The sequence below is a fragment of the Sinohyriopsis cumingii genome, chromosome 2, assembly GCF_028554795.1.
Source record: "Sinohyriopsis cumingii isolate HCF-2022 chromosome 2, ASM2855479v2, whole genome shotgun sequence".
NCBI lineage: Eukaryota > Metazoa > Mollusca > Bivalvia > Unionida > Unionidae > Sinohyriopsis > Sinohyriopsis cumingii.
The window spans coordinates 160,171,054-160,196,662 of NC_142962.1; the positions used below are offsets into that span (position 1 = coordinate 160,171,054).

General features: G+C 35.2%; 2 protein-coding genes across 3 annotated transcripts in view; one reads left to right on the forward strand and one right to left on the reverse strand.

The window, feature by feature from the left end:
• Nucleotides 1-4,986, reverse strand: part of LOC149806208 (cleavage and polyadenylation specificity factor subunit 4-like) — a 37,006-nt gene extending 32,020 nt beyond the window's left edge. Inside the window, exon 1 of the mRNA XM_089951148.1 lies at nt 4,822-4,986. Within this exon, the coding sequence (XP_089807274.1) occupies nt 4,822-4,924 (103 nt within the window). The 5' untranslated portion in view covers nt 4,925-4,986. The remainder of the gene's footprint in view (nt 1-4,821) is intronic.
• Nucleotides 4,987-11,179: 6,193 nt separating this feature from the next.
• The window catches only part of LOC149806209 (tRNA-dihydrouridine(16/17) synthase [NAD(P)(+)]-like), a 54,035-nt gene continuing 39,605 nt past the window's right edge, over nt 11,180-25,609 (forward strand). The window contains exons 1-4 of one of the 2 annotated variants that reach the window (XM_089951149.1): nt 11,180-11,238; nt 14,749-14,979; nt 16,931-17,090; nt 23,146-23,258. In XM_089951149.1, coding sequence (XP_089807275.1) covers nt 11,224-11,238; nt 14,749-14,979; nt 16,931-17,090; nt 23,146-23,258 — 519 coding nt within the window. In that variant the 5' untranslated portion in view covers nt 11,180-11,223. Of the gene's footprint in view, nt 11,239-12,490; nt 12,563-14,748; nt 14,980-16,930; nt 17,091-23,145; nt 23,259-25,609 lie in introns of those variants that run through there. The other variant, XM_089951150.1, reaches the window with a different exon arrangement.

A 25,609-nucleotide genomic window follows, 5' to 3' on the forward strand; every position in this document is an offset into this window, starting at 1 on the left:
CCATCAAAAATAAGGTGTCCAGAATGGCAACAAGCTCAGCCATCAAAAATAAGGCATTCATAGTGGCAATAAGTTCAGCCATCAGAAATAAGGCATCCATAGTCGCAATAAGTTCAGCCATCAAAAATAAGGTGTCCAGAATGGCAACAAGCTCAGCCATCAGAAATAAGGCATCCATAGTGGCAATAAGTTCAGCCATCAAAAATAAGGCATCCATAGTGGTAATAAGTTCAGCCATCAGAAATAAGGCATCCATAGTGGCAATAAGTTCAGCCATCAGAAATAAGGCATCCATAGTGGCAACAAGCTCAGCCTATCAGATGCTGACTGGATCTTGCTCATTATCAAACTCATCTGAGATCTTGTTGATATAATACTTTTTATCACTCATTTGAGATGTTGATATAATCCTTCTTATCACTTATTTGAGATCTTGTTGATATAATACTTTTTATCAAACTCAGTTGAGATCTTGTTGATATAATACTTTTTATCAAACTCATTTGAGAATTTTTTGATATAATTCTTTCCATCAAAATCATATTATAAGTATGGCCTACTTATTTAGATGGAATAGTGCATCCAACATGTTTGTAAATTATAATGTACTCAGTTTTGATGAAGTAATGAGAAAGTATGTATTCTCAATGACGACAAGAATATCTAATAGTAAGAACTGTATATTGAAATCTCTTTGGAACTATGGCATTCATTTAAATTCTCAAATTATTAGCAGATGGAACAAATTACTCTTTAAATGTGCTACTTAATTTAGTTCTTAACAATGCAGGGTGCAGTTAATTGTGTAGATGTATCTGTATAATTGTATGTATGATATGTATGTTCTTTTATGTTTACAATGTTTTTACTTTATATCTATATTTTAATTTGATGTATGGACTATGTAGTCTAAAATAAAGAATTCTTATCTTATCTTATCTCATTTAGTAACATGCCAAGTCAACATCACCTCATTAATATTTAGATATTTAATTAATATGCATGGATTATTGTACTCATCTACTCTCTTGATGATACGAACATATATTCCAACTGGATCCAGATCAGCCAATCAAATGCAAATTCATGTGCAGGGATACTTCTCATTATGAAACTTGTTTAGGATCTAAACGGAACAATCCCATGTTCCAAGTGTCACAAAACTGGATCAGAAATATGGCTTCTGAAGTGGTAACATGCATGCCTTAGCAGAAATTTTGTACTGGAGTCCAACAGCTGCTGGACAGATAGGTTCAAATAAACAATGAATACTTGGAAATATCAATTGAAGAGGGATTCAACTTGCTGTATGGCAACTAAGTTCAGTCCACATAATTAATTTTATTATTTGCAACCCACCAGTAATCCTGAATATTTGCAGTGTGGGCTGTCAACCCACCTGTAATCCTGAATATTTGCAGTGTGGGCTGTCAACCCACCTGAAATCCTGAATATTTGCAGTGTGGGCTGTCAACCACTGAATATGCTTCTGCACAATTGTTATTCACCATGGCCAGTAATGTCAGAAAACAATATCGTGGTATGTAACTACCCATAGAATTACCTCAATTTATATTTATTGTAAAATATTTATTTTATATAAAGCAATTTTTTTAAAGACGTAAACATGTAAATATCATTAACTAATACCATATGCTTTAATCTGTTTATAGGTCCCAAAATGTATAGAAGTATAAAGTCCAAGTTTTCACCTCAGGCAACTCTCCAAATGGCTCATGTGACCAGGAGGCACTGGAACTTTAACAGAATGTCTTTTTCTGAAAGGACTATCCAGTACATGCAGGTGGAAGGATGATTTGCTGCATTTCTAAAAAAAATGCCATTAGAATGTTTATGGAGCACTTACGGTTCTATTAAATAGCAGCTCTTTTGCCTTGCTATTTTATGGGTGAATGAGATTTTTGCAAAAAGCATAATATATTCTCACCCCATGTTTAATCAACACAGTATAGTAGTATCAGTAGTAGTAGGGTTTAATGCCATTTTTCAGCACAAGATAGGCTATACATGGTGGACAGAATAACTGGTCGAGGAAGAACCCAGGGAAAAAACACTGACCCACGAGAAGCTACTGGCAGGCTTTCTCACATACCCATGTCAGCCGAGCCTGAGACTCGAAGCCACACAGACAGAGGTGAGATGGCAGTGATCCGGAATGGTAAGTGCTTTAGACTACTCGGCCACTCGGGACCCGGACACAGTATAGGTAAGCATGGCAAACTCAACAGATTAAGATCATCAATCAATGTCTCATTGACCTTTGAACAAAGTATGCATTCTTGAATTAAACTTTTCTTTAAAAACAATTACTGTAACCTCTGAACCTTAGAATCCATAGGTTTTTATACTACCCAAAGTGCAAGACATCGGCAAAGTTTGGTCAAAGAATTTACTCTAGAAAAAAAAAGATTTTGTGAAATCCATTCTTATTTGAGTCAAAACAACCTTGACCTTTTGGACCTCTTCCATACCTTAGTGCCAGCATTCTACAAGCCTTGCTGAAGGTATGTGATCCAGAACTAAAGTCATTCTTAAGAAAAAAAGGCTTTTTCGTAAGTCATTTTGACCCTGACCTTTCCCCTCAAAATCAACAGGTTTCTTTCTTACCCAACATCTAAGTCATCAACAAACTTTCATAAAGATACATTGCTGAGAACAGAAATTTATGTTTAGAAACCTTTTTTTGTTTTTCAGTCAGTAACCTGACCATATGGACCCACAAATCAGCTTCTTCCTTACTTGAAATGCAAGCCATCCACAATGTTTGGTCCAGGTCTCTAATAAAACTAATCTTTTTGTGCAGAAAAACATTTCTTCTTTTTGCCAGTAACCATGACCTTTGTCCTTTTGACCCCCAAATCAATAGATTTCTTCTTAAATTCACATGTGAGCCATCCACAAAATTAAGGTAAGTATTTCAGAGCTAATGTTATTGTGCAGAAGTAATTTTCTTCTTTCAGTCATATTGACCTTGACCTTTTGACTCCATATTTGATAATGTTCTTCCTCTTTCTCCAACAGCAAGCCATCCGCAAAGTTTGCTAAATATAGATAGTGCAAAACTTTAGTATTTGTGCACAAACAACAATATAATATAAAATGCTCTGTGTTATGGTGGGCATATAAAAATTGCTTTATCACTGCATGTCATGTTCAACCTGAACATACTCACCCATGTTTAATTGGCAAATATAAAGTTACCAGTACCAACCTGGACCATAATTATGACACAGTATTCCATTTAAAAAATCAAGCTCAATTTCTTTAAAGAATGCTAAGTTTAATTTTAGTTTCTTGGAAAACACGAGAATATTCTATTCTATATTTTGTCACCGTAAATGTTCATGCCAACTATCAGCAGAAATAGGGTTGAAAGAATCGTGTCTTGTATCAATTCTGACATTTTGAAAGCCATTTTTCACTCACAAAATGAAATGATGTCATACATCTATTATGTAATGTAGTTGTACATTTATGTGCACCAAAAAATATTCTAAGGACATATGGCATGTATCTAATAAAATTCCATGCATATAACTTGCATGCATATGTTATCCCTCCATATATATATATATATATATATATATATATATATATATATTTTAAAATAATTAAATGATGTATTTAATAGTGTATAGTTTTCCACTGAATATTTTTCTAACATGATAAAAAGAAGTAAATGTAACTGTTGATCATCTTAACTTTATTTCGATCCTTGATTCATGCATGTTTCACAAAATCACGTTTTTTTAGATCATGTATCAACTTGGTCATATATGTTCATAGTTCATACAAGTGTTCAGAAAATATCTTAACATTTTAATATGTACTACCATTCAAACTGAAGGAGACAAAATGAAATTTTGTTTTAAAAAATGCCATATCTGTCTCAAACTTTGTGGCTCTGGAGTTAGTGCAAGCGTTTAAACCTGGGCCAATGTTCATAAATTGGATTTATTTACCTTTCCATTTATAGGAAACCCACATCAAGAATTTTGGGGAAAATCAAACAACATAAAAATTCAGCTGTTACATCTTGCAAGTCTTATGTTTTGAAAAAAATAAATCCAATGGAAAACTATATTGTATGGAATTTTTCTTTTGAAAATTTTCAAATAGGAAATAAATACTTTTGTTATAAAAGAGTATGAAAAAGGTTTATAAAAAATTTGTAATGACTGAATATAATTTTACTGAAATTAGTTTTTAAAATGTTTATTTTTAAAACTGATAAAATTATAAATATTTTTGAATGTTTATTGCAGAAACATGGACTTTATGTCTAAGGCATGAACCATGAAATGTGCAAACTCTGACACATGTTACTTTCTGAATAATTTATATAATTTAGATTTATGCAGATCAAGTCCAATAACGTTGCTCAATTTCATGATGCAAATGTTGAAGTTCACGTCAAAGGAGTGAACCATGGCAAGTTGTTTCCATTTTTTTTAAAATTTTTTCTCTCCACATTGTCTTTGCGGCCTTAGAATCCCCGACGTGGGTTTGCGATTACTAAAAAAGGTAACGAAAGCCAACGTGCGAACAGCACCCCTCGCGCACCAGTAACAAACGTTTGACTATATACAACACTTTTATGTTTTGGGGTTATTACAAATTATTCTCACACTTCCCCTACATTTCCCACATTTTCTGCCAACCATATTGTTAGATCTGTGACGTCAGCAGAAGCATTAATCACATATATATTTGTTTACAAAAGCACACTCATACAAGCTGAAATTTAAATGGAGTGCTACACCCCACCCCGTTTTGTGTCCCTTCGTTCATTGAACTTACTGTCCATTCCAGGGAATGGCAGAGATTGTATCCCTAGTTGCTGTTCTAAGGCAATTTCTATATCAAACGACAGATTATTCACGGGTGCCATTATCTCCTGCATTTTGATAAAAGTGGGAAAAACTTTAATGCGAGAGACGTGACTTCTAAAAACCGGAAGTTAAATTTAACAACCTAAGTCGAATAACAAATGGTGATACCGTACTGAATAAGTAAAGAGACAAAAAAAAAAATTAGAGTTGGAATTGCATTTATACAGTAATCATTTATTTTATATATATTACCAACTATATACAATAACATAACAATTTACTTAAACAATGAGATACACATACACACATATCATTTTCAGTGTTATTTGCTGGTTATTAAAATGGTGATAATGACAGTGGTGATAAACAGAAGGTTAAAAACGATAAAGAGCTAACATTAATTTGTATTATTAATAACATCCTATTTTTTTAAATTTAGCAAGATTCCTTTTCTATCCTGGTTTCGGAACTCCAGTTGGAGTTGTGAGCAATTGCAATAAGTGTAATGTGACTGAAAGTGTGGCCAGGAGAGAAGTGTTCTGCGACCGGGCTTTTGTGCATCTTCTTTGCCATCCAATCAGATCTATCAAGGTTTATCTTTTTTTGTCGCTTTTCAGTTTCTCTGACATACTGAAGACTACAGACCTTACATGCGATGAGATAAATTACATTCTCTGTTTTGCACGTTTTGTTTGGACCATGTATGTTTGATTTTTCTCTAGTCACTGTGCAGGAAAATGTCCTGGTCTCTATCATATGTTGACAGGTTTTGCACCTTTTATCGACACAGGGGCCAGATTGACTAGGATGGTTTTAATTAGTGATTGACATTATCTTCGCTCTGTCTATGATGTCCTTGAGGTTTTTTGGTCTCCGTTAGGCTACTACAGGCTTGTTTGAGTTGGAGACTTCTGCCTTGAATTTTATTGAAGGATTCGAGTTGTTTGTCTTTGATATAAAATCATCCAGACTTTCTCTTCCATGTTGCCACTTCATTTCTATATCATATGTAAAGCGTACCCACTGGTAAAGTGTAAGTTCAACCGATGTTAAAAGTTGACCCTCCAGTTTTCCCATAAATATATATAAAGTAATCGTTCCGTGTGGTAGATATTGTGCTTTTCAGAATATCACAGTGCCAAATTTGCATACCACAGACGGTAGATTCTCGTCGCCAGAGTCGCTGTGTGCATCTACATATTCTGACCTCTTGATTTAAAAGTTGATACGAGTCTTAATATAATTGTTTGAATTTATTTATCTTACATAATATATGAATCATCTATGCCAAAAATTGATTATATTGGTTTTGTGTGATGCTTTATGCCAATGAATTGTTTTTTAACTACAGTTCATCTAAATGTTATGTATATTTAATTTATATTGTTTGTTAGTTTTTGTCTTAGTGATTACATGTTAAGCAAAATTGTATTTTGGGCTTGACCTTGTGGCAAATCAAGAGTTTATGTTGTACCTGACCAGTAACATCAGTTTTGTGGACAACAGAACACATAGCTAATATTTTTCCTATGATTTTGGGCTAAGTATTCAGATTATTATTAACGTAAACATGTTTATCTTAGTCTGAGTCAGGGACGTTGGGATTCACCAAGAGAATATCCTGTTGTACCTGATGTTTACCACATTCTTTATTATAATTTTAAAAACAGATTTTATCTTGTTGCAGCCCAATAATGTTCTAGAATGGAGAATTCAATTAAGTGAGAGATTATATCCAGAGCAACGTAATTGTGACCTAGGTGAAGTATAGGGATTTATTATTTGGTTTACTTGAGAAATCACTAATTCTTGCGATAAAATTAGAACAGAATCATTTGTTTCGTTGTGTTCAGATTTTTGGGGTTGAACTATTTATTCAAATTATTATTCTCTGGAATTACAAAGTGCACAATGATATTCTTGGACAGAAACATTAATTTGGAATAATTGTGAATTCAGACAAGGTGATCTGGGATTATATTATCATGATTACATCCTGAAATTAATACCATTATCAGTTCATCTGAAGAATAGAACGGTGGATCAGTTGATATATTTCGGCTTATATAGGTTTAACTGGTGTTTAGACACTGTCTCTGTATTTTAGGTTGTATTGTTTTTCGTATTTATGATCAGAGATGCTGCCTGTTCTACTGTACAGGTACTCCGCAAGTTTTTCGGCTCCTTTTTCGAACATAAATATAATCATATTATTTTAAAGAAAAATATTCACATTTTGCACAATTCAGCTTTGCAGATTCTATATATAATAATTATTGCAAACCTGGCAAAGGAAGGGGGACTTGTGAGATAGTGGAGAGATGAAAATAAAGAATCATGCAAGAGTATAGCAAAACATGGGGGAAGAAAATATAGTGCATTTTCAGAAATGAAGAGAAGAATACCATGATGAATACAGCAGAGAATGAGTTTTGGAAAGGGAGCACAGATGCAAATTTGAAAACTAATTATCTGACAAAGGTAAGGCTTCTATATTCGTTAAAGACGCGACATTAAATTCAATACGACTTTTCAAAACTTGGACGCCTTTCACATTTATCATTTCGTTCCATGTGATTCGTCTAACCATTCTCATCAACGACAACACTGAAAATGTTTCCACTTGTCAAACCTGAGCTATGTAATAGGCAGTGAAAACATTTTTTTAAAATGTATTTGAAAACTAAAATGACAAATCGTATTTATAAAAATTTAAACATTCTAAATGGTTATCATCAAAATTAAGATTGTGACACTGTGCTCGTGCTTGCTTATTAATGTTTTTTAGACCCACCCACCCCCAACATGTGCTATAATTAGCAATGTGTGTCAGAGGTACAAATACATTCAAACAACCACTACACATTTATTTATTAACCATTCTATTAAAAATATTGTATTGACACATTATTTTCTGCTTCCTATTGAAATTAGCATGTCAGTACGTAACAAATCTTTCATACAGGGCAAATATCCGAGACTGGCTAACAAATTCAGTAAGTTGTTTAATACCATATGACGTTATGTAACCATATTTCAGTTTGTCCTGTAAACTGTCTAAGTTGTCTATTGGAATAAATTTTCTAATCAATGATGGCAAAGTATAAATTACTAAATTATTCTGGAGTCGCCGTAGAAGTTATTGGCAAATAACCGGAGGAAATAGCAAAAACGGGGATGAGTAAATTACATAAAAATGGAAAAGAAAGGAAAACAACAACAAACAAGGCAACCTCGAATACAAATATGATGCATTGTTATCTAAAGGAGATGGTAAAACAGTCCCAATTGCGAGAAAAAAAGACACCCAAATAGTATTAGCACCAAGCGCTATAACGAAAAAGGACTGTTTCAGTTAGGTCGAGTTAAACAAATCACGAATGCATGTGGGTACATCTTACTGAGTCGACAGTGTCTAAATATCTGATGAACCAATTCTGTCGGTGGCGACGCGAGTGTTCGTGGTGCCTCGGGACAATGTTCATTAGTAGAACACTACTTTCTACAGACAATATATTTTATTCACTTAACAACCTCACACCTACCAATCCTCCTAAATATACGTTTTGCGAAAAACTGCCACGTTGCACTAAAGTGAAGCTGAAATATTATGAAAATGTCAGTTGCAAAATAATTTTAACAAATCTCAACGTCCCAACCCGTTCGCCTGGCGCCGGTCGTAATTGTCCTCTCCCAAACCCACCCTTCGCAACTCCAGTGTCTTTTGTACAAAAACAACTAAAGCAAGTACTGTCCTGATTTTGCAAACGTGCAAAGAATAGACGCAAAGTAATCATTTGACCTAAGGACAGGAGAAGATGATGCTACAACTGAAGATTACCACCGACTAATTCAAGCAGTGAACTTGCCACTGCAGTGAAAATAGTATTCATCTCACCAAAGGAAAGAAAACTAAGGGGTTATAAACATTCCATGGAAGTTGTAACATGGAAAATCGAAATTTGAAGTTGAAATTTGTGAAAAACAGATGGAATAATTAAGAATTACTTCAACAAAGACAGAAAGCCGAAGAAGAAAAAAAATGCATTTAGTTAAAAATTAGCATTAAGTCAAAGGTTAAAAAGAACGGTTGAAAGGCAAAGCGTGTAACAAAATTTGTTACCACCACTGCAATATGAATGACAATATTGCTTTGTATACACCGAGAAAGTGTAGTGGTAGTCTTTCAAGATGATTCAAGATGGATTTGCTAAAATAACAGCTGGAACTATGTGCTGTTATTAGTGGTTCTTGAAAACAAATGGATACATTGTTCTTTCCTTGCTCTCTATGTTATATTACTTGTTCTGGCATTACTTGGTGTTTTGTGCTTAAAAAAAGTTTATTATCAAAAGGTGTAGACTGAAAGAGGACAGAGCATAAAAGTGAAACAAAATTTGTACATCTTTTGTTAAGCTGTTGTTCTTAACCAATGGGTCGCGAGGACATCACTACAAACCTTGACTGTGTCTATGTCAAAAATGGTTAAGAACCCCTACGTTAAGCAAAGTATGTAATCTATTGTAACCATTGGTATCAGGGTCTTTATTTCTTATATATGTCTTTATCAAATTTTATTCAAGAGTTTAGGTTTATCGGGTGGTTGTGGAAAAGTAGCGGTGGTGCTACATCAAGAAGCACTGATTATTGCTCACTGAAATAATAAGAAAGACCTAATAAATATTAGCAATCATTTGTTTGAGTGCGTCTAAAAGTGCATCTGGAATTTTACGCGGCGTTAGCAGTGGTGTAGTAAGATGTCTCTTTGAAACCAAGCAGGCGCGTAGCTATACGCAGATACGCAGATGCGCGCGAAAAAAAATCACAAGAAAAAAGGCACGTTAAACCAGTTATTTTTACGATTTTTTTTAGTATTGCAAACAACCTCGATATGAGAAAAACCACTCAATGATTTCATGACCACTGTTTAGATTGAATATACTCAGCCCTTTGTTGTTGTTAGCTACACGACAAGAAGATTGCCCTCGTTGTTCTATACTTGCATATGACGAGAATTGTTCTAGCTACGCACCTGCCAACTGGATATGTTGTTTCTTTCCTTACTGAAGGGGTTAATTTATTATATTATTTAAGTTAAAAAATGACGTGAAATTCTCTTTCCGTGTGCAAATACATTGAACCTCTGTTTAGCGTTTCCCATAATCACATATAATTCTTTGTTGATTTCTCTCTCCAATCTTTTCATTGCTTCCACTGCAATGCCATTTTAATGTCCTAGAATTTAACACGTTAAAAAATTAAATGTCTAAACTCTTGTATTTCGTTTGTCCATTTTATTGTATCAAATTATCTTTTCTGGATTTGCATATTTGCAACTGATTTCACCATTTATTTATGTAATTTAATTTTAATTTCTGCTGAATGTAAAATGAAGGTTAAGAGAAACTTGTATCGTCACAATCTGCATATCTCATATAGAAGAAAAACCAGCAAGTTTAGTAAAATCAACAAATAACTGAAATCTCTAAGTTACAAAGTGGAACTTTAAGAAGAACTTTCAAGATTGTAAATTAAATCCCAAATAATCCTAAATGTTCTATCACAAGTCCAAAATTATAGAATCAGTTACAAGAATCTTGAATGTATTGATGCAGCAACAGTCTTCATGTATCACAATGATATAATTCAGAATGCCTTTAAAGGGTCATCAACAGTCCAAAAAGAATCGTTTCAGTCCAAAAGTTAATTACCGGTAGCACTTTGTAATTCATATGAATTATTTAAATAAATACTTCCTTAAATTATAACTGAACACAGCTTAACGTGATTCGACTAGAGACATATTAAAATATGAATGAATAATTTTGTTTATCAGAACATTATACAAAAACCAAGGACAAAATAAGATGACAAAGATGCTGGCCATATGTTCGTTCCCAGAACTTTATTAGGGCAAATAACCGTGTCAAATTGTTTACAATATTATTTTAAAGTACAACCACAGCCCAAGTTTGTTTACAGCTTAAACTACAACTTACAGTGATGGATAAAGGTAAGTGTGGTGGTACACAATATATATATATATATATATATATATATATATATATATATATATATATATATATATATATATATATATATATATATATTCATCACTGTACAAAATCCGAATTCAAGCATCTGATAAATTTCCTGTCAGGACGCAGCAGAATAGAGTATTTCAATGTTCAGAAATAATCGAATTTACTAACTTAGTAACTTTATGATATTAATTTCATTATACACCACACCTCTTCGGAGGCGATGCATCATAACCGGAGCTCGTGCTCATTTCTGTATTTATTTACTAATTACACAAGCCCGAAATTGAAATTCGGAGTGCTTCTTTTCTTATATCTGCGGCTGATCAATGACACACACGAAGGTACTGTTATGGATTGAACTCTTTTCTTTATATCCGAACTCTTGATTGATCTGTTAAAATGCGTAAATATATCTATATTTATTTGAATTCTCCCTCCCCTCTCTATTGTAGTGTGAAATTGTTCTCGGCGGGCATGACAATTTTCGATGAATATCCAACAGTTCCCAATATTTTCCAGCAAAGAATGAAAATCAAATATTTTAGTATTTCAAACCTGCCTGTTTATTTGGACCCCCACCGATTTAGAAAGAAAAGCACCAAGGATGTAAAAGATAGTCAAAAGTTATTTCATTCATCGGTTTATAATTTATAACCAGATTGTTGCTGGGGGTGTTGATGTATTACGTAGCAACAGGGGATGTAGTCCTATAATGTAAGACATAGCACATGTTGGTTTTGTTTTAGTACTATGTCTTACTTTCCAAATAACGGCCGTATATAGCGTGTTCCGATGTCAATGACATCGGAACGAGTAGTCAAAGTTTCGGGAATATCTCGCACATTTGGCACCATATATCGACACTCTTCCACTAAGTTATGTGTAATTAATATACTTACTGTGCTGTCTTTATCCTGGCAAAATGAAAATATGACACTAGCAAATGGATGCACTTTTATGTTCTGTTGACATACATTTTAATTTGTTACAATGCAACTGTAGTCGAGGTATGCCAAAGTATGTTTAAGTAGGTTCATGTGGCGGATTTGTTTCTTGAACGAAACGAAATGTTGCTTTCCAGTTCCAATAGGCATAATATATTTTTATTAATTTCATTAAAGAATAATATTTTAACATAACCTGATTTCGGCATTCCCGGCTTTCATCGCTTTCCAGTAAACTGAAATGTAGGCCAACGAAACTTGAAAACAGGTCCATTTCTTTTGTGAGAATTTGAATTTATTAGAGAAAAGACATTAGAGTAAGTAAAGTCTGATTAAAACATTATGACTTTACTTTGTAGAAAAGCGCCATTATTTTAGTTGCCAGTTGTGTGAAATATTCCTGAAAATTTGACTTTCGTTACAATGTTAGTTGACATCAAAACACACTACACAGTGCTGTTAGTTAGGCAGTAAGACCCTGATGCCCAAAACATAAATATCAGCATCAAGGTCTTACATGTAGGACTACAGGGGATGTTGTCCTACAACATAAGACGTGTCATGTGATACTTTGTTTTGGTGCTACGTCTTACTGTATAAATAATGTTTTGTGTCTCATCCTCGTCCCTTTGTTCATCAGTGACCTACCTGCGAGTGTCAAATCCAACAAAGACTCATTGCAGATGACTCTCTGTTCTACTGGGAAATAAATACTCCTTTGGTAAGATCCTACATGAAGAGGTGAACTGACAGCCCACTGGGAAATAACTTGGGGGATGTCATTCCACCCACAGGGGCTCGTATTGTTGCTTTCAATTTACCTTTCATACATGTACTATATAATTGCTACAAGGGAGGATACTTCTCTCCTTTCTTGCACGAGCTAATTAAGAATAAACGCTGATATTTCAAGCTACGCTTTTTACTTGCTTAGTAAATTTGGTACCCATATTTAGGTCAGGCATTTGACTGTATCCCTATCCAAAGTTTGACTTAATTCGGTACTTTTAAGGAATGCCAGGCCATTTTCCCATGCTATTGCTCCACATGGCCCTGATCATGCTTGCTAAATATGCAAGTACAACCTGCTGGAATGCAATGCTGTCCTCTCATTGGTTAAAAGAAAATGACTTGCTGCATTTATTTATAACTTATTTTCAGTTGGCCAATGAGAAGCCAGTAAGACCTAGTGATTCTCAGGGCTATGCCAGTTGAAATTCATTATCTTATCAGTGCTATAGTCCATAAATCAGGCTAATGTACATGATGTGAATTCCCATTGTAGTGCCAACATTAAGGTAGTGACTTGATGAGAAACAGACTTTATCTAGCTTTCCTCTGAGAGGCATAAAGTTATCCTGATGTTATAAAAGAAAAGTAATCCAGTGAGTTATAAGCAATTGAACTGAACTTCTTTTTATTGCTGGATTTTGTTTTGTGAGGGGAGAAAATATCAACTTGCAAAATTTTATTTCTACTGGCATTGTTAAAAACCTTTTACTTTTATTAATCTATACTGTAAATATGTGAATCTTAGCATGAAAAGGGACCTAAATAATTTGCTGTCAGTTTTAGTTGTAGGTATTACGGGATGAACTTGCACAAATCCCAAAGTGAGCAGCCAGGTTTGCTACAGCCAGTTATGACAATACACCAGGAAGTATGATTTCAGTATTGAATGATTTGTCTTCGAAGCCCTGGAACTAAATCTAGCACATATATACAGAAATGCAAACTGCTTGTTTAGTCCCTGAGCAGTCACATTATACATGCTGTAAACAATAGTTCATGGACTGCTCTGGTGGCCTAGTGGTTAGAGCATACGTCCCAGATGCGAGAGGTCATGGGTTTGATCCTTGGCTTAGTTGTACCAAAAACTTCTAAAAATGGTACTAACAGCTGCCTTGCTAGGCACTTAGCATTAAGAGGTTAGTGTTAGGACTGGTTGGCCTTGTGTCAGGATAATGTGACTGGGTGGGACATCATCCTACATGTCTGCGCCATGATGTCCCAGTGCTAGACATCACTATAAACTGCCACATGGCAGACATCATAGTGATATGACTGGAAAATTGTTAAATCTATGTTAAAAATCTAAATCACACACACATGGTTGTATAATAGACATCTTTGCGCCTGGTTTGATTCTGGCACAACAGGACCTATTGTATACTGTAACAAGGACCTGGCTTCGGTGGATATTATGTAGAAATCAGCAGTTTGAAATCCATAGTCAAAACATTCAGATATAATACTGACATAATTAACATCTAATAAGGATGTTGATTTAAAATCCAGGCTGGAGAAAGGTCATTCAGAGGGGTTTCTTTATTGGCTGGGTGCTGGGTGATTTATCCGGCTACTTTTACTTTATCCTCTTTTTTTTAAAAAAAATTAATTAACCCTGTATGGGGAGGTTCCTCAAATCCCATACATTCTTTGGCAAGTCAGCCTCCAATGTTATATCTAATGGAAGGCCCTGTTTCATATTACAGAAAGTGATGTGACGTGAAGCATGTTATCACCTAAGTCATCAGGAACTTCACATTTTTTTTAGCTTCCTTCCAATTCAGAATTGTATTGATAGTTAAAAACTCAATCTTATTCTTAGAATTCAATTAACTGCATATAAGCTTAGTATCATTTTGATTTATACAACAATATCGCTAAAAATGCTGCGGACTGCACTGTTTGTAGCTGATAACATTCATCTGGTTTAGTGATTGGGATTGAACAAGAGTAGCTGATTACCAATAGTTGTGGTGGACCTTCACTGTCACTCATGCCACTGCTAGAACAGTTAACCTATAAAGAAAGAGCTTTTGAGTACATCATTATCATAGGTCTTAACTGGTTCATTTTTTTATATTTTTCCTGAGAGTAATTTTGCATTACACTATTCTTCAGATGGAGAAGCATTCAGGTTATACATTTTGGAGGACCAAACTGAAGTCATGCAGGTATATTGTTGCTCCAATGGTGGATCAGAGTGAGCTAGCATGGCGAATGTTGAGTCGTCGTTATGGAGCTGAGCTTGGGTATACACCAATGTTACACTCCTCAGTGTTTATCAGGGATGAGCGTTATCGACAAGAGGGTCTTCAGTCTTGTCCAGAAGATCGCCCACTGATTGTTCAGGTAATTGTTGTCCTTTTGTAAAGTAAAAGTTTACACTGTTTGATCCCTGCTTGTCTTGTGATGGAATTTGGTTGGAAGGTTTTTAAAAGCACGTTTAGCACATTGTTGGCTTTGTTTTGACAAGGAAATGGGAGTTAATGACCTGTCCCAAGGACACACAAAAGTAGATGACCTTGGTGGATGTTGAACCCACAACACTTGGATAACAAGTCAGACACTCTACCTACTGAGCTGTATGTATTCAATAGTTTATAGTTAATTAAGATAAGTATTCTACACATTTTAGGATAAAAAGATATGAGAAAATAATCTTTGCATGTATGTAAAAATCATGTTTTGCACTGGATTCTGATTATACATGGAGGTACATGTACCTGTCATAGAGAACTCTAGACATTGACATTTTATTCACGACGACTCTAATTTTTAGTATGTCTTTAGTATAAAAAAAAAGTTGTGGATTATGTTATTCATGACTCTGTTTTTCCTTGAGTTGTTCTCACTTTCACACATGAATTTGTTGACATCTCTGTGGAACTCCTAAGTATTTTTAAAAAAAGGAAAAACTTCTGAATCTACTGAAAAAAATGGATTAGCTGCATAATCTTTGGTTGCTTTGCCAGAGCATTAGTTTCCTGAAGAACATTTTGTATGTTGCCCTGCATTGAGATGTGGGAACTTTATAGTAATCACCTTTTACATCCATCCACCTGCATGTTAGTCCATCTGACAATCAATTCACACTTCTTGTCACCAGGTCAGCAACCATTGCATATAAAGGCATGCCATTCGGTTGGTGAATTGCCAGTTATCGATTTGAATAATCATTGCCAGCATTCAGTTCCTGTTTGAATGTTTGCTGTGGTGGCATCATGAAGTGTTTACTATCATTGCTGCTGACACGGGTTGATTAAGAAGCCATGAAATCAGAATTTCAACCAAATTCAGTAAGTAATTGTGACCACTCAGACTTGTATATAGATTTAAATTCTAGTTTGCTGAATTGTTAAGCCTCATAATCCATATAAAGAGTATGGCATATTTTTATTTGCTGAAGTATGGACTGATAGAAGAGGTATTCTCAAACTAATTTTCTACATTGATTAAGCATTAATAACCATTCTGAAGATGGTGCAAACTTCATAAAACATCTTGACTTGAGTAAGGTTCTTAGAAATACTTGCAGGTATCACCATGATGGTTAATCACATTTATAATGACTACATTGAAATCAAATGAAAAGATAAAACTGAAACATAAATTTTACATTATAAGACTAATTTAATTGATATTTATTCACTAAGGTGTTATCACCAGTAGGCATCACTGATATTTTAATTGATCAGTATTTTGTAGTATATTGTTATTTGCAGTGTACGGTGAATTTTTATGGGAAATTGAACAAAATATAATACTTATTAAAAGTTGCATTATTTCATATCTATTTTAAGACTCTAACATCAATGTTCAGGAATATAGCAGGTTTCAACTTACCAGTTTTAGTAGTGACCTTATGTTCCACAAACAGGTCATATCTTTTGGATATTTTTAATATGCAGGTTTGCGAGATATCCTGAAATGCTGAAATGAGGGAGCATGGTACTTTGATTTCAAATTATGCCAACCTGCCATCAAATATGCTACTGCTTTTAAACACAAAAATATTCATTAAAACAACATTAGGTCAAAAAAGTGTTCTTCAGAATTTGACCAGACTTGGGCAGAAAGCATCCTGGCATTGCCTATCAACATCAGATAATTGAGGCTGATGTGCCATAAAATATTGGCCAAGATACACTAAATAGAAAAATCTTTTCATAATATATGGAGTAAATTTATTCAGATAACATCGTTCTGACACAGACTTCGTGGACAACTACTCTTGTGGCAGATGTCAAAGGAAGTGAGCAATCCCAGGCCAAATTGGGCATTTTGCATTTTTTTTCTTCAGTTCTGTGGAAATGATCCAGAAACCTTTCTGAAGGCAGCCAAGTTAGCCGAAGATCACTGTGATGCAATTGATATAAACCTTGGATGTCCTCAGTCTATTGCCAAAAAGGGACATTATGGGGCATTTTTGGAAGATGAATGGGACCTTATTACAAGGATAAGTAAGTTTCATTCCAATGAGTCTATATATATATATATATATATATATATATATATATATATATATATATATATATATATATAATTTACACAAGATTTTTTGTATACCTTCATCCATTTTGTATGCCTCTATTAGTTTTTTGATACCATTCTTCATTATATATACAATACCAAAATGAGAGACACACTTTTGATCAGACAGATTGGTTACACATTTGTTGCCTGTGAGACATAGGTGTCACTTCACCCATAGCATCGTTGTTAGTATAACCAAATTATTTTGGCATTGAGCTCATTTTCTCTGAAACTGCTGTAGGAAACTTGATGTGTGCATTCACTGTGATGGATACTGCTTGTCACAGCTAAAAGGAGTTCAGCATGTTAAACTGTGTTTGTGTGTACTCATTTCATTTCACTTCCATACATTGATAAACATTTTTCTGACCATTTTCTTCAGTGTAACATACAACATTTGAGTGTATAGTTATGTGGCTTTGTCTATGAATTCATTATGCTGAGTACTGCATCATTGCATCAGTAGTAGCACCTTTATTTGTGCTTTGAACATATTGTCTGATCACATTAACATTAGAAAATAGACTCAAATACTACTTGAATCTGGTCTTCCTGGAAAGATGAAAATTGTTGTCGTTCCTATCTGAATCATATATAGACAAAGGGAAGAAACTTCTTGAGCTTACCTCCCCATGCCTCTGCTAGCTGGTCTCCAATATACTACATTATTCTGTTCATGTTTTCACTTTGATATCATCAACATCACATTACATTACATCTCATAACCCTTCAGTTTTCATCATTAAATCTCTCCATCTCCCTGGAAAGTCAGGATATTGATAATTAAGGTTGCTTCAAGGCCTTGGTATCTTTAAATTTTTCGTTTTGATGGGTACTTTGTAGTTTTCAAAGTATGTCTTTAATCTTGTAGTTGCAGACAGCATTGTTGATACTCACTGTTTTGTATATTTTTCGTGTGGGCACAGCTTTCATGTATACTTTAATTTAAAACATTATAAATGAAAGCTGTGTCCACAAGAAAAATGAGTGCAGTTATTGAAATAGTTTGTAATTTCAGGTTCTGATTTACTGTCTTTTCCATTTATTTTGTCATTTTTCATTGTTGTTTTAGTTGTACAGTGCTTACTCAATGTTTGAAGTACACAGAATCTAATGTCTTTGAGGACACATCAGATGAACCTCATCTGTGTCATCTTCCTTGCAGTGTTTGTAGAACATGGTCAGAGGGGAGACATATTTTGGAAGGGTCATTGAGCCATGCTACTTCCTGCCCCAGTTGCAGCTCTAGTTACAGATAGGATAACTTGTTTGGAGATGACAGTGCAGTCACTGCTTTGGAGGTGTTTGTAACCCACATTTCATAACATCTTGATTACATGAGATTTTCCTCTCGCATTTTGGCTGCTATGTCCAAGGATGGGCGAATACCATTTTAGTCCAGGTGCATGGGGTTTGATGTCAACCTGACATATTAGTATTTCCAACTATCTCGCCGTCCACTTTAGTTTTAGTTGCCAACCAGCCACCCATCTGTTTAAAACCAGAGCTCATTCAGAAAAACAAGCTATGCCACAAACCAGCAAACCACAATATTGTATACAGTATTTTATGGGAACGCATAAAACATGCCTGTCTGCAATGCCATTTTGCTGGCAGTCCAGCCCCCTCCCATTATGCCAAGACAAGACACAAATCAGCTGTCCCAATCTTATAGGGCATATTAAGGAGACCCATAGAACTGGTCCATCCAAATGGTCACCCACCTAGCTGCTCCAGCATTGCAAACCATGCCAACAATCCAGGCTTACATTTTATCAACCCATACCACTGGTCTGTCATGTGGAATTTAACCATATCACTGCCCACCCAACCATCCAGCTGCCCACATGTCCAACCATTCCAGAGACACAACCCATCTGCATGTTCAGTTGTTAGATCTGATATTGATGACCAAATAAGCCAGTTGATAATATCACTTCTTCAGGTGAGTGCATTGAAAACCTTGGCTTCCTCCATTCCCATAATGGAAAGGACATCGCCCATTTGTATAGACACTTTTTAATGATTAGGAGGACAAATCCTTCCATTGTCTGCAGCAGTTAGTGAAGATTAATGAGATTGATCATCTATCAGACAAAATCCAAGACTCAGAAAACCGCAAGATCTTCTTGGAAAACCATTTGCCAGTGTCCTTCTCTTCCCACTGGTTCTGTACCCACTGGGATACTTATCACACAGAGGTCCTTAGTGTGGATAAGAGGAGATCTTGTGGTTGCTGAATATGACCATCAGCATTCTGTAAGTTTCTTTGTTTCGCATTCCTATTTGGACTCCAACTGAGCCAATGTTTTTCATGAAATTCATCAGGAGTAACCAGCTTTCTGGAAATGAAACCATCAGTTGTGTTAACTGCATAGATGGGTCATCCTTATGCACGGATTAGCTTTGTAATGTTCAACAACTTTGTCATGGTGACTGACACCCATAAAAGCGACTCATTTGCCTAACCTCTGTGCCTTGTTCTGGGACATTCTGCACAGGTACTCTTTAGCACAAGATTACCATTCAGCTCAGACACATTCCTGGCAGGCTCAGCATCCTGGCCAACTTTTAACTTAAGATCTTTTATTGGATTTGTGATGAGGTGGAACTACATACAGCACACCTGATCTCCAGACTTGCCAACACTTGATTTTGCCGTAAGTCTTACGAAAGTTACCCTTAAAATACAGACTTGTGGCATACTAGCAAAAACTACGGAAAAATGATCGTTGCTGAAAAACTCTGATAATTGATTCATCTGTGTTTTATTTGGATCTGGGTTTCATCTTTGAATTAGTGAAATTAGTCCGGTAATCAGACTAACTTTACAGCAGCACCCCAGACGCTTTAAACTGCACCTATTTGTTCATGCAAAGCGTCTGCATGATCAGTCTGTTGATTATAGAATTTTTAAAAATGGCATCCAGAAAGCAATGCATGTTTAAGACAAAAGGGAAAATAAGCTTCTAGAAAAGTGTTAATAATCAACACAGAAGAATAAAAAGGAGTATTCAGATTCTTGTGAATAAAAGCCAGAAAGGACACAGTTAATGCTTATTGGACATCACATGCCAGTTTTGAGTATGTCTCGTGGCGGGAGATATGATTGCCATCGTCATGTGTTATGGAAAAGAAATTCCAAGAATTATGTCAGGTTGAGAGATAGCTACAAGCCATTGAGCTGCATAGAGTTTGGAACTAGAGTTTGTGCAACTGTACTAGTGGTAAATAAAGTCTATGCATACTTTACAAACTTTTCAGTTGAAATAATGTTTATTGTCAATGCGTCAAACTTTTAATTATGTTTTCCAGCTTTACAATCACAGTTATTGATATTTTGTTACACCTTACTGAAAACTGGTCAATCTTATGGAAAAAAATCAACTGCCTTACTGAGATGGACTCGTCAGGGTTGGCAGGTCTGGATCTCCAGTCACAGGCCTAGATAATCCTTGTTACATTCCTTACCAGTCTGGGGTTCCTGTTAAACGAGGGCAAATCTTACATAGTACTATCTCAGTAGATATCTCTTCATCTAGGTATGGAGTTCAGTACACAGGCAAAGTATATCTCCCTAAGGAACCTGCATTGAAAATCCTAGCAATGGTGGCTTCTTTACTTTTGAGGAATACTCTTTTATCATGGGTATTTCTAGGCTTGCATATCAATTTTCTAGAGATTAAGGACATTTTTAAAGCCTTTCACTGGCAACAGGAATATTTAAATGAAAGGGAGTCCTGATTCTGTCTGACAACTCGAGGCAGAACCAGGTCCCTAGACCTTTGCTTCCTGGCATGGGACTAAAGTGATGTCATAATAAACAAATCCATGTACAAGTCGACATATTCTGGGACGACTAAAGATACTTGTTAATTCTTTGTCCTGGAACAGTCAACTAATGCAGATAAAATGGTCTCTCCATTCCTTGGTTTTCACTCAGATATGTGCCTGATGGGACTGTTGGTGGACCAGTTTGTGACCAGGTGGCACAACAAACTCCCAATCTTTATCTCCAGTCCTGGATCCAAAAGCCTGGGCAATCAGTACTCTATTGATAGATTAGAGCAGCCTTGATGATTACTCCTGCCCTTCAACACCTGAGATTCCTAAGGTGATACAGAAAGCAAGAGAATCAGTGTGAAGTTGTAGATCAATGACCTCATCAATCTCATAATGGAAACTCTCTGCAAATTTGGGATTTTCCATCGTCTACTCAAACAACCATGGTGGCAGTTGTTTCTTCCCTACCCGGAGCTACTGAACCTGCACGTCTGGATCATATTAAACAGGCACTCAGAAATAAACAGCTCTCACAACCAGTTGTGAGGAGAATGGCTCATGCATGAAGGTCCTCCACTCTGAAAGCTTACAAAGGCAAATGGCAAATTTTCATTTGGTGGTGTACAAAAGAACACATCATACCTCTTCTGGCATCTATACCGCAAATAGCTAATTTCCTTCTGGTTCTTCGAAGATAGAAAGTTAGCACCAAGTATGATAAAAGGTTACTGTTTCATGATTGCTGACACCTTTTGTCATCATGGAAGAGAGGATATCAGAAAAAACATTACTTGTCCAACTTTGAGTATACACGTGCAAAAATAACTTTTACTAGATTTGTGGGTGGAAAGTTTTTTCCCCTGTTCGAAGCCACTCTTTGACAGATGGAGTCCTCTCCAGTTGGGTTATCCAGAAGCTGGCCCACATACCCTATATTTCCCTCCACCTCCTAGCAATTCTCCAAAGGTATTATGATTGAGTAATATATTTAAAGAAGAAGCCACTTTTTCCTAGTAATATATGTTTCTTCAAATATACTTACCCAATCATAATATACATACACCCTCCCCATAGTTACATCCATAGAAAGCATGCCTTAGTCTCCATTAGTAACTGAGATATTCACAGGTTTTGCCACCAAACCTTATACCAATGGGAGATCACTCTGCCTGACCACCAACTAGGTGGGCAGATAACTTTTAGCTTCTTTTAGCTGGATTTGCGAGATAGCAGTAGATATCCTAAGGTAAATATTCTTGAAGGAACGTATTTTATTAGGAACAATTTGTTTTTATTTTTTCACAAATACCATGCATCATGTCAAAATACACTCTGCTTGTCCAACTACAAAATAAATTTTTCCCAGCAAAAGTACTTTTTAGTATATAATTAAAAAAAATTCATTCAATATAAACACATTTATGCTCATGCTGCTTTTATATTTACAAATATTTCAAGGTTTTATCTAGTAGGCATGATTACTATCTGGTATATTTAATAAAGGGAAATTGTTTAGCTGGAATAAATGAGGATTACATGCATGACTTTGTCCTTAATAGTATGTTAAATAAATGTATAAATGGTCTAGCTGCTGGGTAACTGACTGGGGAGAGTAGAGCTGGGTTGCTGAAGAAGGGATTTGGGGTTAGTGATGGGAAGAGTAGGTGTGGGAATTGGTATTGGTGAGCCATTGAAGTTGAGTAGTTAAAATTTCTTTGACATGTCCTAGACTTTTCTTTGTTTCATATATAATTAGCAGAGATTACTTCAGCTGTACAAGTAGAGCTCTCCAAAGATTTTCTTACTGTTTTATCAGAGACTTATTTCTTTCAAAGCACTTGATTCCAGTTTATAGAAACCCAAGACTAAGAGTCTAGAAGCAGAAACTGAAAGTACCCATTTTAGAAAGATGTAACAAGACCCAGAGAAATTTATTGCAGGTGGGACTTTCAGCAGAAGAGCTTGCAGAACTAGAGTAACCTCCTCTACATTTGCTTCGTGCACCTGCATTAACATTGCATGTTTATTTTTGTTGCAGGGCATCATGTCCCAAGCTGTTATATTGCTGATTGATACTTTTCAGCAAAACAGTTGCATAGGAGAGCTTGCTACGTTTACTTCTCCTTACTTTCATATTGTCTCTTTGTCATTGCTTCATAGAATTGTCTCAGAATTATTGCCATGTTTCTTGTTTTGTAGTAAGTCTCTGCCATAAGGAGTTGAAGGTTCCTATAACAGCAAAAATTCGGGTGTTCGAGAGCATAGAGAAGACAGTTCAGTATGCTAAAATGCTAGAAAAGGCAGGTTGTCAGGTAAATATAAACTAGTTATTTAACTATTTGTCCATCTAACACATAAGCAGAACATTAGAAAATAAAGCCTCTGATTCCATCCTTCCTGAAATGATGAAAAAATGTATCTTTCCATCGTGTATGTTAAGGGAAGTAACTCTTAAAAAAATACCTCCCCTTACCCCATCTAGGTCACCTCCTGTATACTGGATGTCTACCAGTTCAAACTATTGCTTGGCAACAGCACTTTGATGTTCCTTCTGACAGAATTGGAAATTATCAAATTTTTCAAGCCATTGTTGCACAGATGTTTGGGATTTAGACTAATTGTCATTTTGAGTTTTTTAATATAATTTTGGGGTAAATTTATTCACATTTAGCAAGTGATAATGAACTAGCTTTTTGACTTATAACTCATGCATTTTGTTGTTGATATCATGTGACTATTGGACTTCCAATGCCATTGTGTGAGAGTTGTGAAGTCATGTGACTGTTATAACAAATGGCGAGTACTGGGTCAGGTTTCATCTACACCAAGTTTTGTCTAGTCTGTCAGCGGATTAAAGACATAACGATTATAAAACTTGCCATTTTTGAGAAAATAAATAATTTTCCTATCGATTTCATGTAGCTATAAGTCGATATAACATAATTTAAAATTGCTAGGCCCATTGGTAAGCTATCTTACGGTGGCAGCAGATTCCAAATTTTTTATATGTAATTGCTCTGAACCCACACTCCATCCTAAATGTCCAAATGTGAAAAATGGTGTTGGAATTTTCGGAGGAAATCCGAATTAGAAAATTCTGAATCTCTGAGCTGAACTTTGGTGCGAAACTACTACACAGTGACATGTAGCTTGAAGCATTGGTTTCATATCTTAAATAGAATGCAGGAGAAATGGGAAATTGTCTTCCATTTTCTTATATATCAAGAAACGATAAGAGCCCATGTATCAGTAGAGGTTTTGGGACTGGTTTATTGAACTACAAGAAGACAAGTTGATTTTACAGAAAATTCAGTCCTTGTTTATACAACAGTATATAATTTTGAAGGTCTTTTGTCAAAATTTATATCAATCCTTTTGTAAATGTCTTTAAATAATGGAATTTTAAACCAAATTGTCTTAAAGAGTTTATGTTGGTTGAAAAATCTTGTTTGAGATTTTATTGGCACATATAAATTCAGGGTTAAACTTTTTTCGTTACAAGATAAGATTCTAATACTTTGTATTTATTTTTATTATTTTTTCTTCATACTGTGATAGTAAATGTTTACTTTGTATAACATGCACATATATTACTCTAAAATTCTTTAGAATTAATGGTTTGGAAAGTCTTGAAAGAGTAACATCTTCAGATTTGGAAAATGCATGTTTTATATTCCAAAATGTTCTTTAATTCCATTCAGTAATGGTCATATGTTAACCTTGAAAAAATTAATTTCATCTTGGATAAAACCTGGAAAAGACCTGGAAATTTATATTTAGAAAAGCATGGGAACCATGTTTTAAACACCTTGTTTCCCAAGTGGAACCTTTTCTGGGTCTTGATATAGCTCAAATTAACCAAAGTCTGAGGACTGTCTTTAGCTTCACTGAAGCTACTATGTTATAGTTGTTTCCTGATAGCTCTAGCTACAGCATACAGGGTGAATGAACAGCATGCCTAGCCCTGTGGACCTGAATTACCTCTAGTTCTGTTTTTACAGTTGTTCTGTGTGGTGACTTTGTCACCAAGAATCGGTTGCAGTCCAAAAATAATCAATTCATACAAAACTGCATAATCTGGTTTGGGATTTTAACTGAGGCACATGGAGGGGTGCAACACAAAACAATGAATGCATAATGAAGATACCATCTTACGAACTTCTAGCAATTTTAATAAGTCTTCATTTGTAGTGTTGTTGAGTCTTTTGGCTGGAATGCACAATTGATTTTCTGGAGTTTCTGTTAGTGTTGTTGAGTCTTTTGGCTGGAATGCACAGTTGACTTTCTGGAGTATCTATTTACGTGATATGACAAAAGATGAGAGTTGATACTAGTGGCTGCCAAGATAATCAACAAGCCCAGTTCAGGCATGAGATATATAGTTTATCTAGATCTACACAGGAAACAAATTTTGGTAAAGCAGCACACGTCTCCCAACCTATTGAAGCTGGCTTTCACAATAATTGAATTCATATTTTTCCATTTGTGCTGCCTTCATTTTAGGAGAAAAGTTTATCCATTATTGAGGACAAGGACATGTTGCCCCTTAAAGTGTGACTGGTAGATGTTGGATGCTCATGCATTTCCTCCCATATTTACCTTTTCTCTTAAAGATAAATGTGATCGGATTATACATGACGGAAAATGGACATTTGTTGATAAA